Genomic DNA, 16,530 nt, shown 5'->3' on the forward strand with positions numbered 1-16,530 from the left:
CGGGTGGTACTGGTGAACGTATTTGCCCCGAATTGGGGTAATGCCGGATTTATGAAACGTATGTTGGGTCGGATCCTGGATCTGGAGGCAGGGAGGTTGATAATGGGGGGGGACTTCAACACGGTGCTGGACTCAGCACTGGACCGCTCCAGGTCCAGGATTGGTAAGAGGCCGGCGGCGGCCAAGGTGCTTAGGGGGTTTATGGACCAGACGGGGGGAGTGGCTCCGTGGAGGTTTGCCAGGCCAGAGAGTTTTCTTTTTTCTCCCACGTCCATAAAGCCTATTCCCGGATAGATTTCTTTATAATGAGTAGGGCACTAATCCCGAAAGTGGAGGGAACGGAAGATTCGGCTATAGCCATCTCGGATCACGCCCCGCATTGGGTGGAGCTGCAGTTGGGGGAGGAGAGGGTCCAGCGCCCGTTGTGGCGCCTCGATGTGGGACTGCTGGCAGATGAGGAGGTGAGCGGGCGGATCCGGGGTGTATTCAAAGATACATGGAGGCCAACGATAATGGGGAGGTGCAGGTAGGGGTAGTCTGGGAGGCTCTGAAGGCGGTGGTTAGGGGAGAGCTAATTTCCATTAGGGCCCATAGGGAGAAGAGAGAGAGGAGGGAGAGGGAGAGATTGGTGGGGGAGATATTAAGGGTGGACAGGAGCTATGCAGAGGCCCCTGAGGAGGGGCTGCTTAGGGAGTGACGAAACCGCCAAATGGAATTTGATCTATTGACCACGGGAAAAGCAGAGGCGCAGTGGAGGAAAAGGCAGGGGGCGGTGTATGAGTACGGGGAGAAGGCGAGCCGGATGCTGGCACATCAGCTTCGTAAGAGGGAGGCAGCAAGGGAGATTGGTGGAATTAGAGATAGAGGGGGGAATACGATGCGGAGTGCGGTGAGAATAAACAAGGCATTTAGGGACTTCTATGGGGATCTGTATAGGTCTGAGCCCCCGGGGGGGGGCGGGGGGATGTGACGATTCTTGGATCAACTGAGGTTCCTGAGGATGGGGGAAGAGCAGGTGGCTGGTTTGGGGCCGCCGATTGGGCTGGAGAAGCTGTTTAAAGGATTGGGGAGCATGCAGGCGGGGAAGGCCCCGGGACCGGATGGGTTCCCGGTTGAATTTTACAGAAAGTATGTTCACCTGCTGGGCCCGTTGCTGGTGAGAACTTTTAATGAGGTGAGGGAGGAGGGGGCCCTGCCCCTGACAATGTCCCGGGCGCTGATCTCGTTGATTTTGAAGCGGGATAAGGATCCATTGCAATGTGGATCGTATAGGCCGATTTCGCTCCTCAATGTAGACGCTAAGTTGTTGGCGAAGGTGCTGGCTACGAGGATTGAGGACTGTGTCCCGGGGGTGATCCATGAGGACCAGATGGGGTTTGTGAAGGGTAGGCAATTAAACACAAATGTGCGGAGGCTCTTAAATGAGATCATGATGCCCTCGGTGGAGGGGGAAGCGGAGGTAGTGGCGGCTATGGACGCGGAGAAGGCCTTTGATCGGGTGGAGTGGGAGTATCTCTGGGAAGTGCTTGGGAGGTTTGGGTTCGGGGACGGGTTCATAAGATGGGTCAGGCTGTTATATAGGGCCCCAGTGGCGAGTGTGGCTATGAACCAGCGGAGGTCAGAGTACTTTAGGTTGTACCGCGGGACGAGGCAGGGGTGTCCCTTATCCCCCTTGTTGTTTGCATTGGCAATTGAGCTGCTGGCCATGGCACTGAGGGGGTCTAGGAACTGGAGGGGATTGGTCCGGGTGGGGGAGGGGAGGAACACAGGGTGTCGTTATATGCTGATGACCTGTTGCTATATATTACAGACCCAGTGGAGGGGATGGCGGAGGTTATGCGGATCCTTAGGGAGTTTGGGGACTTCTCGGGCTATAAGCTCAACGTGGGGAAGAGTGAGCTCTTTATGGTGCATGCGGGGGACCAGGGAAGGGGGATAGACAAGCTACCACTGAAGAGAGCAGAGAGGAGATTCCGATACCTGGGGATCCAGATGGCTAGGAGCTTGGGGCCCTGCACAAGCTCAATTTGACACAGTTGGTGGAACAGACGGAGGAGGACTTCAAGAGATGGGATATGCTGCCACTCTCCCTGGCGGGTAGGGTGCAGTCGGTCAAGATGACGGTCCTCCCGAGGTTCCTGTTTGTGTTCCAGTGCCTTCCCATTATGATCCCCAAGGCTTTTTTAAAATGGGTAAGCAGGAGTATAATGGGATTTGTATGGGCGAATAAGACACCGAGGGTGAAGAGGGTGTTTTTGGAGCGTAGCAGGGACAGGGTGGGGGCTGGCGCTGCCGAGTCTATGTGGCTATTATTGGGCAGCTAATGTGGTGATGATCTGTAAGTGGGTAATGGAGGGAGAGGGGGAGGAGTGGAAAAGGCTGGAGGTGGTGTCTTGTGTGGGTACGAGTCTGGGAGCGTGGTGACGGCTCCGTTGCCGCTTCCGCCGACAAGGTACACCACAAGTCCGGTGGTGGCGGTGACTCTGAAGATCTGGGGGCAGTGGAGGCAACATAGGGGCGAGGTGGGGGCCTCGGTCTGGTCCCCGATATGCAAGAACCGCAGGTGCGTTCCGGGTAGGATGGATGGGGGGTTTCTGAGCTGGCAGCGGGCTGGGACTAAAAGAATGGGGGACCTATTCATCGATGGGACTTTTGCGAGCCTAGGGGCGCTAGAGGAGAAATTTGGGTTAACTCCCGGGAATGCTTTTAGGTACATGCAAGTGAGGGCATCTGTGAGATGGCATGTGAGGGTATTTCCGCTGCTCCCAGCACGAAGGATTCAGGACAGGGTGATTTCGGGTGTATGGGTCGGAGAAGGCAAGGTCTCGGCGATCTATCAGGAACTGCAGGAGGCGGAGGAGGCCTTGGTGGAGGAGTTAAAGGGTAAGTGGGAGGAGGAGCTGGGGGAGGAGCTGGATGAAGATCTGTGGGCTGATACCCTGAGTAGGGTTAATTCTTCCTCCTCTTGCGCCAGGTTCAGCCTAATACAGCTCAAAGTTGTCCGTAGGGCGCATATGACGGGGGCGAGGATGAGTAGGTTTTTTGGGGTGGAGGACAGGTGTGTGAGGTGCTCGGGGAGCCCAGCAAATCACGCCCTCATGTTCTGGACATGCCCGGCACTGGAGGGATTCTGGAGGGGCTTTGCGAGGACTATGTCCAAAGTGGTGAACACCCGGGTCAAGCCGAGCTGGGGGATAGCATTATTTGGGGTAGCGGACGAGCCGGGAGTGCAGGAGCCGAAAGAGGCCGGTGTTCTGGCCTTTGCGCCCCTGGTAGCCCGGCGAAGGATCCTACTAATGTGGAGGGATGCGAAGCCTCCAAGCGTGGAAGCTTGGATTAACGACATGGCAGGGTTCATCAAGCTGCCTTGCGAGGGTCTGTGCAGGGGTTCTCCAGGCGGTGGCAACCGTTCCTAGACTTTCTCGTAGGTGGATGTCAACAGCAGCAGCAACCCAGGGAGGGAGGGGGGCGTTTGGATTTTCTGTTTTGTTTAGGTTAGAGTGGGGCATTTTCCTTACTGGCGTGTTTATTTGTTAAATGTGGGTTATTGTATTTTGTTGGAATCTCATGTATAATTTTTGCTTGCTTTGTGCTTTATTCTTTTTTTTTCTGGTTGGAGTGTTTTGTTGAAAATCGTTGAAAATTTGAATAAATATATATTTTTTAAAAAGAGTCCCCAGGCAGAAGTCACTCCATTTAAAAAATATTTGCATGTGCACTTGCTGTGACCTACAAGGCTACAGAGCAAGAGCTGGAAGTTGGACCTAGGCTGGATAACTCTCTTTAGGCTGGCAAGGACACGTTGAGCCAAATAGCCCCCTTGTCATGCATCTTTCTCTGTTTATATGCATCATCTATTTTCATGTACGTCCTGCATGGTGGTGCAGTGGTTAGCACTGCTGCCTCACGGCACCGAGGACCCGGGTTCGATCCCGGCCCCGGGTCACTGTCCATGTGGAATTTGCATATTCTCCCCGTGTCTGCGTGGGTCTCACCCCCACAACACAAAAAGATATGCAGGGCAAGTGAATTGGCCATGCTAAATTGCCCCTTAATTGGGAAAAAAAATTGGGTAGTCTAAATTTTTTTTAAAAGAAAAAAATCTATGTTCATGTACTTTTCAATGTGGGTAACTGGATATCAATCTGGAGTGGGAAACCTGGCTGTTTCCTTATCCTCTGTAAACAGGGACATTGATACCAATATTAGCACTCCACTGCCACTTTGCTTGTATTCAGCTAATTTAGCAGAGAGGGGGGATTAAATTTGAGAGTCTCTTTCAGCTACATGCGGGATGATTTAGCTGGCCAGCGGGTAAGTTCCCTGATATTGAATTATCATTTAAATTACCTTCCTTGCTATGCTGCTGATGCTGTTCCTCTGCAGCCTGTGTGTGTATATATATATATATATATATAAATAAGTAAAACTGCATTAAGGAGCTGTCGAATCTACAGCATTAAAGCTCCACATGAGCTTCTTCCTGCTGTAGGAGTCAATAGAATATGACGAAAGACATCTTTTATTTGCCACTGAAGTGATCCCATTATAAGGTCACCCTGCAAAAATTAAATCAGCAGTAAATAGCCAATTTCTCAGCAAATCTAAAATTGCATATATTAAGTAACACAAGTTTTAAGCCTTTTCCAGTCATATTATGTGATCAGGGGTACAAAAGATTCTACAGAATGAATGGGAATTGTAATAGTTTCCACAAACATGAATCAATATAAGTTTATTTGTAAAAGCGGAGGAACAGTGATATGAGAGCCACTATCAGGTCGGCGCCGATTTTTGTTTTGAGACAAACTCCATGCTTTCTTTAAAGCCTGTGGGTGACACTGCCAAATTCTGACTTTGCAAAACCCAAGGCTCGCACAACGATCACAGAACAGCTACTCTTGTTTGCCGGTGATTATAATAATCATCTTTATTACTGTCACAAGTAGGCTTACATTGACACCGCAATGAAGTTACTGTGAAAATCCCCTAGTCGCCACACTCCGGCGCCTGTTCGGGTACACTGAGGGGGAATTCAGAATGTCCAATTCATCGAACAAGCACATCTTTCGGGACTTGTGGGAGGAAACCAGAGCACCCAGAGGAAACCCACATAGATACAGGAAGAACGTGCAGACTCCGCACAGAGAGTGACCCAAGCGGGAATCGAACCCGGGACGCTGGCGCTGTGAAGAAACAGTGCTAACCACTGTGCTACCATGCCGTCCCTCTGAAGATGACATCCGGCCATTTGTTGACCGCTTTGCCCATGCTTTGGCCTTAAGTAAGTCTGAAAAAGGCAGATGTTGCAACAACCCTGGTCTCAAACTCTAAGATCATCGACTCAAAATCAACAATACACACCTCAACCCAGTTCAGACTTTCTGCTCCAATTACACTGTGTTGAATTATATTATTGCCTGGCAAAAGCAAGTTCAGTATCTATGTACAATATCATAAATTAGCGTGATGTGTAAACTCCCATCTAACCTAGGTCTTGATCCAGGATGTTCCTCTTTTAAGTTAACCCCTATTTCTCTTATATCTGTGTGCTCTTCCCGATGATGGTGGACTCCTCGACATTCAAGTACATCCAAACTGGAAGTGACTTCATTTTCCTCTGCGCATCCTCTCATGGCAGAAGAGCCCGATGCAAGATCGGCATGAACGTGCACAGAACAGGCAGTTCATCTTATCATTGTTAATGCTTGGGGAACTTCTGCAATTGTGCCACTTATAACCTTCCTCTGTTCACGTTGAATGTTGCAAGTTTTTTTCCTAAGAAAAGGAGGAGGTATGCCTTGCGTTGCAGAGCTTCGTAAAGCTCTTTTTTGGGGGTTGCCTTGCGCAATTTGTACTAATCACCTCGAGACACTTCCCCTAGAAGTTCTGCTTGGGGATTCTGTAGTCATCCATAAGGGAGACAATGGCTTGCCAATCTAAGTTGAATTCTCTCCTAAATACACACTAATAAACAAAGGACCGTAGGAATAGAATTAGGCTATTCAGCCCCTCGAGTTTGCAACACCATTCAAGTAGGTCATGACTGATTTTCTATCACAGTGTCATTTTCCCACATTATCCCCATATCCTTTGATATCATTAATATATAGAAATCTATTGAACTCTGTCTTGAACATGCTCAAGGACTGAGCTTCCACATCCCTCTGGGATATAGAATTCCAAAGTTTGTGAATGAAGACATTTTCCCTATTTCAGTCTTAAATGACTTATCTCTTATTTAAAGACTGTGTCCCCTGGTTCTAGACTGCAGCCAGGGGAAACATCCTTCCTGCATCTACTCTGTTCAGGTTTGTAAGAATTTTTTATGTTTCAATGAGATCACGGGCAAGATTCTCCGACCCCCCGGCGGGTCGGAGAATCACCGGGGGCTGGCGAGAATTCTGCCCCCGCCGGTTGCCGAATTCTCCGGCACCGGATATTCGGCGGGGGCGGGAATCGTACTGCGCCGGTTGGTGGGCCCCCCCCCCCCCGCGATTCTCCGGCCCGCTGCTAAAGTCCCGCTGCTAAAATGCCTGTCCCGCCGGCGTAGATTAAACCACCTACCTTACCGGCGGGACAAGGCGGCGCGGGCGGGCTTCGGGGTCCTGGGGGGGGCGCGGGGCGATCTGGTCCCGGGGGGTGCCCCCACGGTGGTCTGGCCCGCGATCGGGGCCCACCGATCCGCTGGCGGGCCTGTGCCGTGGGGGCACTCTTTTCCTTCCGCCTTCGCCACGGTCTCCACCATGGCGGAGGCGGAAGAGACTCCCTCTACTGAGCCTGCGCAGGAATGCTGTCAGCGGCCGCTAACACTCCCGCGCATGCGCCGCCCGGAGATGTCATTTCTGCGCCAGCTGGCGGGGCACCAAAGGCCTTTTCCGCCAGCTGGCGGTGCGGAAATTCATCCGGCGCCGGCCTAGCCCCTTAAGGTTGGGGTTCGGCCCCCAAAGATGCGGAGCATTCTGCACCTTTGGGGCGGCGCGATGCCCGACTGATTTGCGCCGTTTTGGGCGCCAGTCGGCGGACATCGCGCCGATACCGGAGAATTTCACCCCACATCTCTTTCTTCTAAACTCTAGAGACCATGGCCGGGATTCTCCAAAATCCCGGCCAAGTGTTGACGCTGGCGTAAACACCGGGGTGTTTCACTCCGGCGTCAACGGGCCTCTTGGCCCAGCGATTTACTGGGCCCTAGGAGGCCAGCATGGCGCCGGAGTGCTGCGCGCTGCTCCGGCGCCGATACGCAGCCCTGTACTGCGGGCGCGGGACCGCGTATGTGCATGGTGGCCATTTCCACGCCGGCGCCGCGCAACATGGTGTAGCGACACAGTGGGCTCGCGCAGAAGGAGGTAGGCCCCCACCGGATTGCGCGCACCCGCCGATCGGTAGGCCCCGATTGCGGGCCTGGCCATCGTGTAGGCTCCCCCGGAGTCTGATGCCCCCCCCCCCCACCAGGATGGCCACTGCGGCCATGTGTCCGAGCTCTCGGGTGGTACCAGGTTGCCGGAGCATCGTGTCCCGGTGTCAGAGCGGTGTGGCGGGGATTTCAGCCGATTATCCGACCAGGCGTGGGCTCGGAGAATCCTGGCCCATAAGCCCAGGCATCTCAATCTCTCCTTATAGGATAATCCTGTCATCCCAGGAATCAGTCTGGCGAACCTTCCTTGCACTCCCTCTGTGGCATGTATATAATAATCTTTATTAATGTCACGGGTAGGCTTACATTTACACTGCAATGAAGTTACTGTGAAAATCCCTTAGTCGCCACATTCCAGCGCCTGTTCGGGTACACAGAGGGAGAGTACAGAATGTCCAATTCACCTAACAGGCACGTTTTTGGGACTTGTGTGCGGAAACCGGAACACCGGAAGAGACCCACATAGACACGGGGAGAACGTGCAGACTCCGTGCAGTGACCCAAGCCAGGAATCGAACCAGGGTCCCTGGCGTTGTGAAACAGCAGTGCTAACCACAGTGCTACTGTGCCACCCTCATATCCTTCCTTGGGTAAAGGGACAAGAACCTGTACACAATACACAGATGTGGGGCGAGAATCTCCAGCCTCGTTGTGCTATCGCTGGAGCGAAATGAGGCCAGTGAATAGTGGGAGAGGCCAAAACGAGAACCACGCCAGGCACCGAACAGTTTGCAATGCAACCAGTCCGCTGCCGTAGGTGAAATCCGGCTATCACCGTAGCGTGGCGAGAAATCAATTATCACCACTTAAGCTCTATAATTAACGAGAGCCACCCCTTATCCAACGGCCTCCCGTCATTCAGCCGCCTCCCCAGCAAGTGGTCACGCTGGTGCCGGTTAGTACTCCTTTTGAAACAAGCAAACCTGGGCGGAAAGGCTTCTGTGGGAGCAGAGGAGGAGAGTAGCCATCTTTGTTCACAGGCAAAAAGCCAGGGGTGATGGGCTTGCCACCCCAGTGCTTGATGGGGTTGGGGGACCCTCTGCTGGGAGTGGGGGTCCCTCCGCAGGGGTGGGTCACTGTGGAAGTGTGGAGGGGTGGACACTGGAAGGGCAACTGCGCCGGGCACCAGCGTGACAGCCCCTGGATCGCATGCACCCGTTTCGAGCGCAACCTGAGTCCCTGCTTGTCTGCACCAACGACCACCCACAACCCCGAAAGACTGCCGAGGCCTCTGGCCATGCAGCTGAAGGCTATTGCTAATCGGGAATTGGCAATCATGGTTAAGTGAGCACTTCACACAACCCAATTGAATTCCCATGGGTAGGAGGGCCATGTAGTTTGTGCACCTCATTCCCTAGCATCCCTATCACACCTTGATATCTGGACACTGTGCCTGATCACTGCGGGAGGCAACGCCTCACACACACATCAACCAACATTCGAACACCCAGAGGATGGGACATGGCTTCACATGGGTGAGTGTCATGATGAGGGTTGGATGCCTGAAGAGATATGCCAAGCGTTCGGAGGTCAGCTCACATTGCGGAAGAACATGACAGAGGCATCATACTAGTTGTACACAAAGGTGTTTCTGGGGGGAACAATTCCCGACTCTCCCGATGATGCACCCCAACCCCCTACCTACTCCCACACCTCCTCCCTCCTCTCCAGGTGCCCTCAGTGATCCTCGATGTGCTTTGCCTTCCTTGCTCTACCACTACGTCTAGGTGTGTCCCCAGAGTGCACATCAGAGGTGGAGCCAGAAAGCTGCTTACCTCATCTCGTGGCCTCCGATGCCCCAGGTGGTGGGTGTCCTCTGGTGGTTCTGGGACCGAAAGGCCCCGACTCACTTGTCGGTGGCAAGTCATGTGTGCTGGCTGGGCGACACAGCCTCATCAGAGCGGTGGAACTTGGGGAGCTGGCCACTCCATGAGATGGGTCTGGGTTGGCACCCAGCTCCCTCTCCTCCCCCTCGGTGCCCAAAGGGCCATGGAGTTAACCTTGGGAGGAGGGGGGCAGCCAGTTTGAGCCCTGGCTGCCCCTGCATCATCTGGCTCTGCCATCCCTGGCGGTTCCCCAATGTCTGTACCGTGGTGTCGACGCCCTTGACGATGCTCCTCAGTGACTGGACCATGCTCTGCACTGCCTCAGCAATGTCCACCTGTGAATGGGACACGCTCCACAGCGCCTCAGCCATTCCCATCTCAGAGCGGGACATGTCCCGCAGAACCTCCCCAAGGTCAGCCTGATACTGGGTCACAACCCCCAGTGAGTCGGACATTCTGCCAAGACCCTCAACTATGGCCGTCGCCGACTGCACGACGCCTTGGACACCTTCGCCAATGGTGCCGAGGTCCTGCACCAGGCTCTCCACTGCGGTCGCCACCCTCGTAGTATTGGCCTCAGTGCCATGCATTGCCGGCATTATCTCCTGCGCCGTAGCCTCTGGGACTTCTCCAAGCGTCTATGGACCTGCTGGAGTGTGGCTGACATCTCCCTCTGAATGTCCAGGCCGCTCCCTAATGTCTCCATCAGCTCCGGGATAGCCTGTTCCACAGGCTCGGCATCTGGCTGGGACCCAGCCTGAGGCCTCGCCTGAGGGTTCCTGCCTCCACCTGATGTACATCAGCAGTGTGGTGCTCACCAGATTGTGCCCCAGAAGCCTGACCACTAACGTTTCCCACCGAGGTGCGTGTATCTGGGCTGGTGGAGAGTGTGGATGAAAGCTGTGATGCATCGATCGTATCTTCCTCGGAGATCCCCTCTGAGGTGTCCTCCTGGGAGGCTGAAGTGGGAGCCACCCGGGATAGGCCGCGCCGTCAGCTGGAGGACCTGAGGAAGAATGGACATGTGGTCAGTGGGAGGTTGGATCAGTCAGTGAGGCAATAACATCTCACGTTTGTCAGGTCCCCCAGGTGGAGCCCGGTGGTTAGAATCATAGAATTTCCTCACCTCGGCGGCATCCGCATGCCTCAGCAATGGTGATCACTCTGTCCTCGGCCACCCCAGTCAACTCCAGGACACGCTCCTCGATGGTGGTGAGGAGTCTTAAGTCCTGCGCACCACCGCCAATCTGGGGCCTCTCCCGACGGTTGAGGGAGGGCGTTTCCTGAGGAGACACAGAAAGGGTTCGTTAAGTGCACCAAATAACATAGAATAACGTCGCCAAAGCTCGCATCAGTTCCCGCTCGCTGCAACGCAGAAATCTTTCCGGATAATCGTGCCCGTGGTTTCTATACAACTGCAGCAAGGTTTCTTTATTCCAGTACTCTAGCCCTCTTGCCGTAAATGCCAACATACCATTTTCTTGTTGCAATGAATGTTAGCTTTCAGTGACTTCTGAAAAGGGGCACCCAGGTCCCTTTGGACATTAACTCTCACCATTTAAGTAATGCCCTGCCAGACAGGCAGGGCAGGAAGACAGAAATACATTCTTCATCAATTGAAGCAGTGCCATGTAAATGAATTTTACATTCCTGTATATTTTGTTTCTATGAAGAAGTGGGAAATTGGAACTGTTAACTCAGACACCCAGAATCAGCATTGAGCACTCCAGGTCAGGTAGAGCATGGTTTGATGCAGAATTATCCAATATGACTTACCTTCCAGCTTCACAAGAGCAGCCCTACTTCAACTGTTCAACATTTTTCCCTTTCTCACGTCTGTTAGATAGAATGCTAACTAAATGGGCCAAATGGCCTTCCTAATCTGACTGCTGGTTTAGTGATAATTAATGCAGTTAAAGGTGGTTTGGCGCTGTGCGCGATATTCTGTGGGAAGTAGGTGGAGGTTGGCCGGGTTAGTTTCATTCAGGGCACTTTTATCCTGGTTTGTATTTGGCCTTCAGGTGGAAGCCAAACTTTTAACACTGTTAAATGTTTGTTTTATTAGAAACCACAGGTCCTTTGACAAATGGCTACCCTTTAGTTGCTGGTGCTTGACAGTGCTCGGTTTCAGCTCTGATTTAGTTCCACACTTTACCAACAACTGAGTCCCATATACTTGATTCTGAATGGAGAACCAAAGAGAATTATTACCCCAGCAATGAAGTCATGCTGCAATACATTGGAAAAAGAATTTGGAAGGGGAATGAATAAAACTATTAGCATGAGAACTGGGACACAATAAGGGATGCAATCTGATGATCGCCCCCAAAAATGACTAGAATGTGTTTCTTTGATGTAGACGTTGTAGTGATATGCATCACTGTATATACACAAGGGGTTAATGTAAGTACACTATAACTAAGTAACCACTAGAGGGAGCATCAGAGATGTCATGATATGCAGACACGCAACCAATGGGTCATTAGAACAGGACACAACCAATGAGTAATCAGGACACCCAGAGATGGCATTACCACAAGGGGGCACGACACGACCCATATACAAAGGACAAGGCACACAGGCTCTTCCTCTTCCACCGGCAGAAACCAAGAGAGCAGGACAGCGTTGATTATCAGCGACATCACACGCTAGCACATGGTCGAGAGCAAGCTTGTATAGTTAGTAGAATAGACTGAGTTACTAGAGGCAGATTAGTAGTGTGGCGAACTCATTCAAGAGCATTGTTGATCGTTCAATAAATACGTTAAACTTATCTCCGAGTCTGGAGCATCTTTCAGCAGAGCCTACATCAAGTGGCAGCTTATGTTACTAGCAATAACATAACACAACATGGTACAGGAGTGACTGCTCAATCTCCCTAGTTCAACTCAGTAAGGTCAGAGACAACCAGCTACCGAATCCAGGCACAATGGACAAGATTCAGGCTCCACATCAACTCAGGACCACCGGTAATCATGGTGCTAACTTGCATTCGTTCAAACAAAAATTCCAACTATACGTGGAAGCATCCGACCTGACTGGCGTGACCGATGCGCGGAAGATAGCGCTCCTGCTCACCACCGCGGGTTACCATGCGATAGAGATCTTCAACTCGTTTCAATACTCAGAAGGGCAGGACAAAGCGAAGTACCAGACTATCCTGGACAAATTCAACAGCCACTGCCAGGTGGACACGAACAAAATATTCGAGCGCTACCTCTTCAAGCAAAGGATGCAAGGTAAAGACGAATCCTTCAATAGTTATCTAACTAAACTTAGGCTGCCAGCGCAATCCTGCAACTTCGGTGACATAACAGACTCCATAATCAGAGACCAAATCATTTTTGGAGTCCACTCTGATCCTCTGCGCGAGCAATTGCTGAAAATCAAGCATATGACCTTAAAAGACGCTATTGAAACGTGCACTGTGAATGAGCATTCAAAAAATCGCTACCCACAATACAAAAATGCTGAGAGTGAAAAACAAGCCTCCACGAGGTTGAGAGTGTTCAGGCCATCCCGAAGTGAATGACAAATCCAAAACTAAATAAGTTGATTTGTTCATTGAACATGAAGAGCACAATGACAAATCCGAAACAAAAGAAGATGATTTGTTTATCGAAGAATACTACTCAGACATGGCTGAGTTATTCAGATATGATGATCATACAAGCATCAGCGCCACGGTTGAAAAGCTCAACACGCCTCCACTCATGGTAGATGAATCCAATACCATGATGCAATGGCAGATCGTCGATACATTGGATGACAGCAACCTGTCAAATACCCAAGAAGAAAACGATGCCACACAGCGAGTACTGAACAACTCCGTTGAGAGAGCACAGATCGACTCCACAATGAGACCACTGCATGACTCCACACAGAGAGCGATGAAAGACTCCACAGAGTGATACAAGCCTCCACAAAGAGCTCATTGACAGACTCCAAAATGGAAGCAACTCAAGACTCCATAGCGAAGCCCATGCATGAACAAGACCATGAAGGTCTATCAACCCTATCTGAGCCACCAGAAGAAGACTATGAAAGCCTACCCAGCTCATTTAACCAACAAGAAGACACTGAATGTCTACCCACTGTATGTGAGACAAGTGACGAAGAAATCACAATTCCCATACAAGACGTGCAACACCGAACACATGACTCTGATCAAGGTAGTGCTCCAGATCCAGACGATGACTACCTGGATAACACATACCGAGTAGGCATCATCACGAAGTGCGAATATGCCACACCGAGCACATCGCAAGTCCAGTCAATCCTTGCCGAGGATTTTGAGGACGGATGGAATGCAGTGATGGATGTCAACCAATGCCCCATCCAGTTCAAACTGGACACAGGTGCCTCCGTCAACCTGATCTCGCAGTTGGACTTCAAGAGAATCAGGAAGACTCCCAAGCTCCTTCCAGCTGCCTGCAAACTCCAGGATTACAATGGCAACGCAGTTAAGGCACTGGGGTCCTGCCACCTGACAGTGTCCAACCGACACACACAGACAAGCCTACGCTTCAAGATTGTTAAACCAGACAGGGCGTCCCTGCTAGGTGCGCACGCCTGCAAGCAACTGAACCTCATCCGACAGGTCTACATCATGACGCCGTCTCATCAAGTGTCAAACTCATTCAAGAGCATTGTTAATCGTTCAATAAATACGTTAAACTTATCTCCGAGTCTGGAGCATCTTTCAGCAGAGCCTACATCAAGTGGCAGCTTATGTTACTAGCAATAACATAACACAACAGACGTTTTCTGTTTAAACGTACCGGTTGTTGTAAGTTGAAGGTGTTAATGATTTTATCACAGTTTCTTTGATCAAGGAACAAATCTGCAGAGTTTTTTTTTCCGATTGTAGTCCAACTATTCTGGAATACCCTGCAGCACGTATATTTGGGAAGTTTCCAAGTGATGTCATTAATTCAACACACATCATGTAACGTAGAATGCATCTTTGTAACAACTATTTGCAAATAGCGTGATAACAGCCTTAATTGATACTGTCAGCGAGAGTGCTCTGGCCTCCCATGAATTACCTGATTTCCAAAGCGTTTCACGTGAAGATATCACAACTCTGATTCGTGAGCTCAGCACAAAATCAATGCTAAACATTAGTTTTTGTGCTGACTTTTTATGGTCGAGTTTTGGAAGGGGATTTTAAAATGACTTCCCAATGTCAGTGATGAGCCTTCTTTTTATACCCAGAGTCAGTATCTGGCACAGTTCCTCAGTCAGACACAGAGTCAAGTCTTCAGTTATCTAACCAAACAATGTGCTTTAACAATTCTTGTTTTCCTATGTGAAATCCATTGGCATTTTGATATCAGCCGTGAATCAGCGATCGTGAAGTCAATCCTGAATGTTATATGTAGGACCACTTACCAGGAATGTGGCCTTTGTTTCGACTGATTCTGCCATTTCTTTGTCTCAGAAATGATAACATTGTCTCTTATTGCAGATTATTTGAGACGTTACAATCCCTATTCTGGTCAGTTTTTGGTCTGTTGAATTTGTACGTCACAAATGTGAAAGCTCGGCACGAGTTCACGGAGTTTGTTGGAGCCACCATGTTTGGAACTTACAATGTAATCTCCTTGGTTGTCTTGCTCAACATGCTGATTGCCATGATGAATAACTCTTACCAGCTCATTGCAGTAAGTTCATTCTGATGATTCTTTCCAACAAAATAATTAGCCAATACATTTAAAGAGTTGAGATTGCTGTCGTGTGCCACCAAGTGTAAGAGAGAAAAATTACATTTATTTAGCATCTCTCACATCTTCAGTCAACAGTCGCCATTTTGTTTTGGACGTGAAGAGCGGCCAATTTGCTGACCGTAAGTCCTCTCAAGCACAGTGACGTAAACAAACATTTAATTTGTTTCAGTGACATTGATTTGAGGCTGGATGTTGTCCAGGAGATTTTCCCTAGCTGCTCGCCTTTGAAAAAGGCCACGTGACCTTCGACAATTAGTTTTATGTTGTGACTTCCCAATTTGCAGAGCTACTTGGAATGGTGCACGAGGAAAGTCAGACATTGAGCTGCAAGAGGAGGGAAAATTGTGAGGAGAAACTTAAATCAGCTCATAAATGGTTCTGGTGGAGGCATTTGGGATTAACTGTCACCTGCCCCTTAATTGGAAAATGGTGATGTGAAGAGGCAAATATGTAAGGAACTGCCAAAATAATTAAAACTTTGAAGGATATAAATTAGGAAGTGCCAGTGTGTATTACATGACTAAAAGAAAATGTCTTCAGGAACTCATTATGTTCCAGAATTTAAAAAGAAACATCTGTGATATGTGACAGGTGAAGCAGTAAAACCCACAGCAGGACTCAGCTAGGATCTCATCAGCTAGCAGTCTGTGGTCAGGGTATGGAAACTTGGCCAGGGTATCCACTCCTGTTTGCAACTTGTCCATCAAGTGCCTTTGCAGGAGTCAGGGTAGGGTCAGGCTCACCGTACTGTCTTACATAGTTGGAATGTCTGCTGACCATCACTGTCACAGTGACACCAGACGGTATACAGTGGCTTTGTAACTGCACCCTGACCGAGGCAGTCACCAATTCCAGGAAGAAATGAAAGGTGAGAGAAAAATTAAAAGGCAATGTGGAAGAGGCAGGGGAATAGGACGAAGTGGAAAGGTCTTGGAAGCTGGCACAGGTAAACTGAGCCAAATAACCTGCTTCAGTGGCCCATAAAAATGCTCTAATTCTCATGTGAGAGAAAAAAGGGGAAAGCTGATATAATGAAGTCCACAGTTACTACCTTGCAATAGAAGTGCACAGCTGGTATCTCACACTACACATATTCAGGCCCAGATCTTCCAGTGTCTGGATGATCGGAGACCAGACACACCCTAGGACGATGCGTTACGGATCCCTGGAAAGTCCCGATGCAAGGATCCCTCAAGAAATGCCCGGGAAATTTCAACTTCAGACAGGCAATTCTCCTGCTTCCGGAACCCTCTGGAAAAAGTCTCCGACTGTGAGTTTGAGTCGGGGGCTTTGGTGGGTTCTAACTCAGGAAATGACAGACAGGAAAAAAACATGTCCAACTCCGGATAACAGGCTCCACACCCTGCCAGTCCCGACTGCCCCACGCCTCCGCCAACCCTCTGAGCCCCTAACCTCTGAACTCCCCCTTATCATCCCACTACTTGACCCCGAGTCTCCCATCAACCTTCTGACTTCCCCGTACCTTGTATCTCTCTTCCCCGACTCCCCCTCCCCCCTCCCAATTCCACTCTGGCCATCCCTAAATCCCTTCTGACCC

The 16,530-nt window shown here is 50.4% G+C and overlaps 1 protein-coding gene across 2 annotated transcripts in view; it reads left to right on the forward strand.

The window, feature by feature from the left end:
• Positions 1-16,530, forward strand: part of LOC140421192 (short transient receptor potential channel 5-like) — a 153,802-nt gene that overhangs the window by 113,215 nt on the left and 24,057 nt on the right. For both annotated transcript variants that reach the window (XM_072505699.1, XM_072505700.1), the window contains exon 8: positions 14,714-14,909. In XM_072505699.1, coding sequence (XP_072361800.1) covers positions 14,714-14,909 — 196 coding nt within the window. The remainder of the gene's footprint in view (positions 1-14,713; positions 14,910-16,530) is intronic.

The sequence above is a fragment of the Scyliorhinus torazame genome, chromosome 5 (genome assembly GCF_047496885.1).
Source record: "Scyliorhinus torazame isolate Kashiwa2021f chromosome 5, sScyTor2.1, whole genome shotgun sequence".
Classification (NCBI taxonomy): domain Eukaryota; kingdom Metazoa; phylum Chordata; class Chondrichthyes; order Carcharhiniformes; family Scyliorhinidae; genus Scyliorhinus; species Scyliorhinus torazame.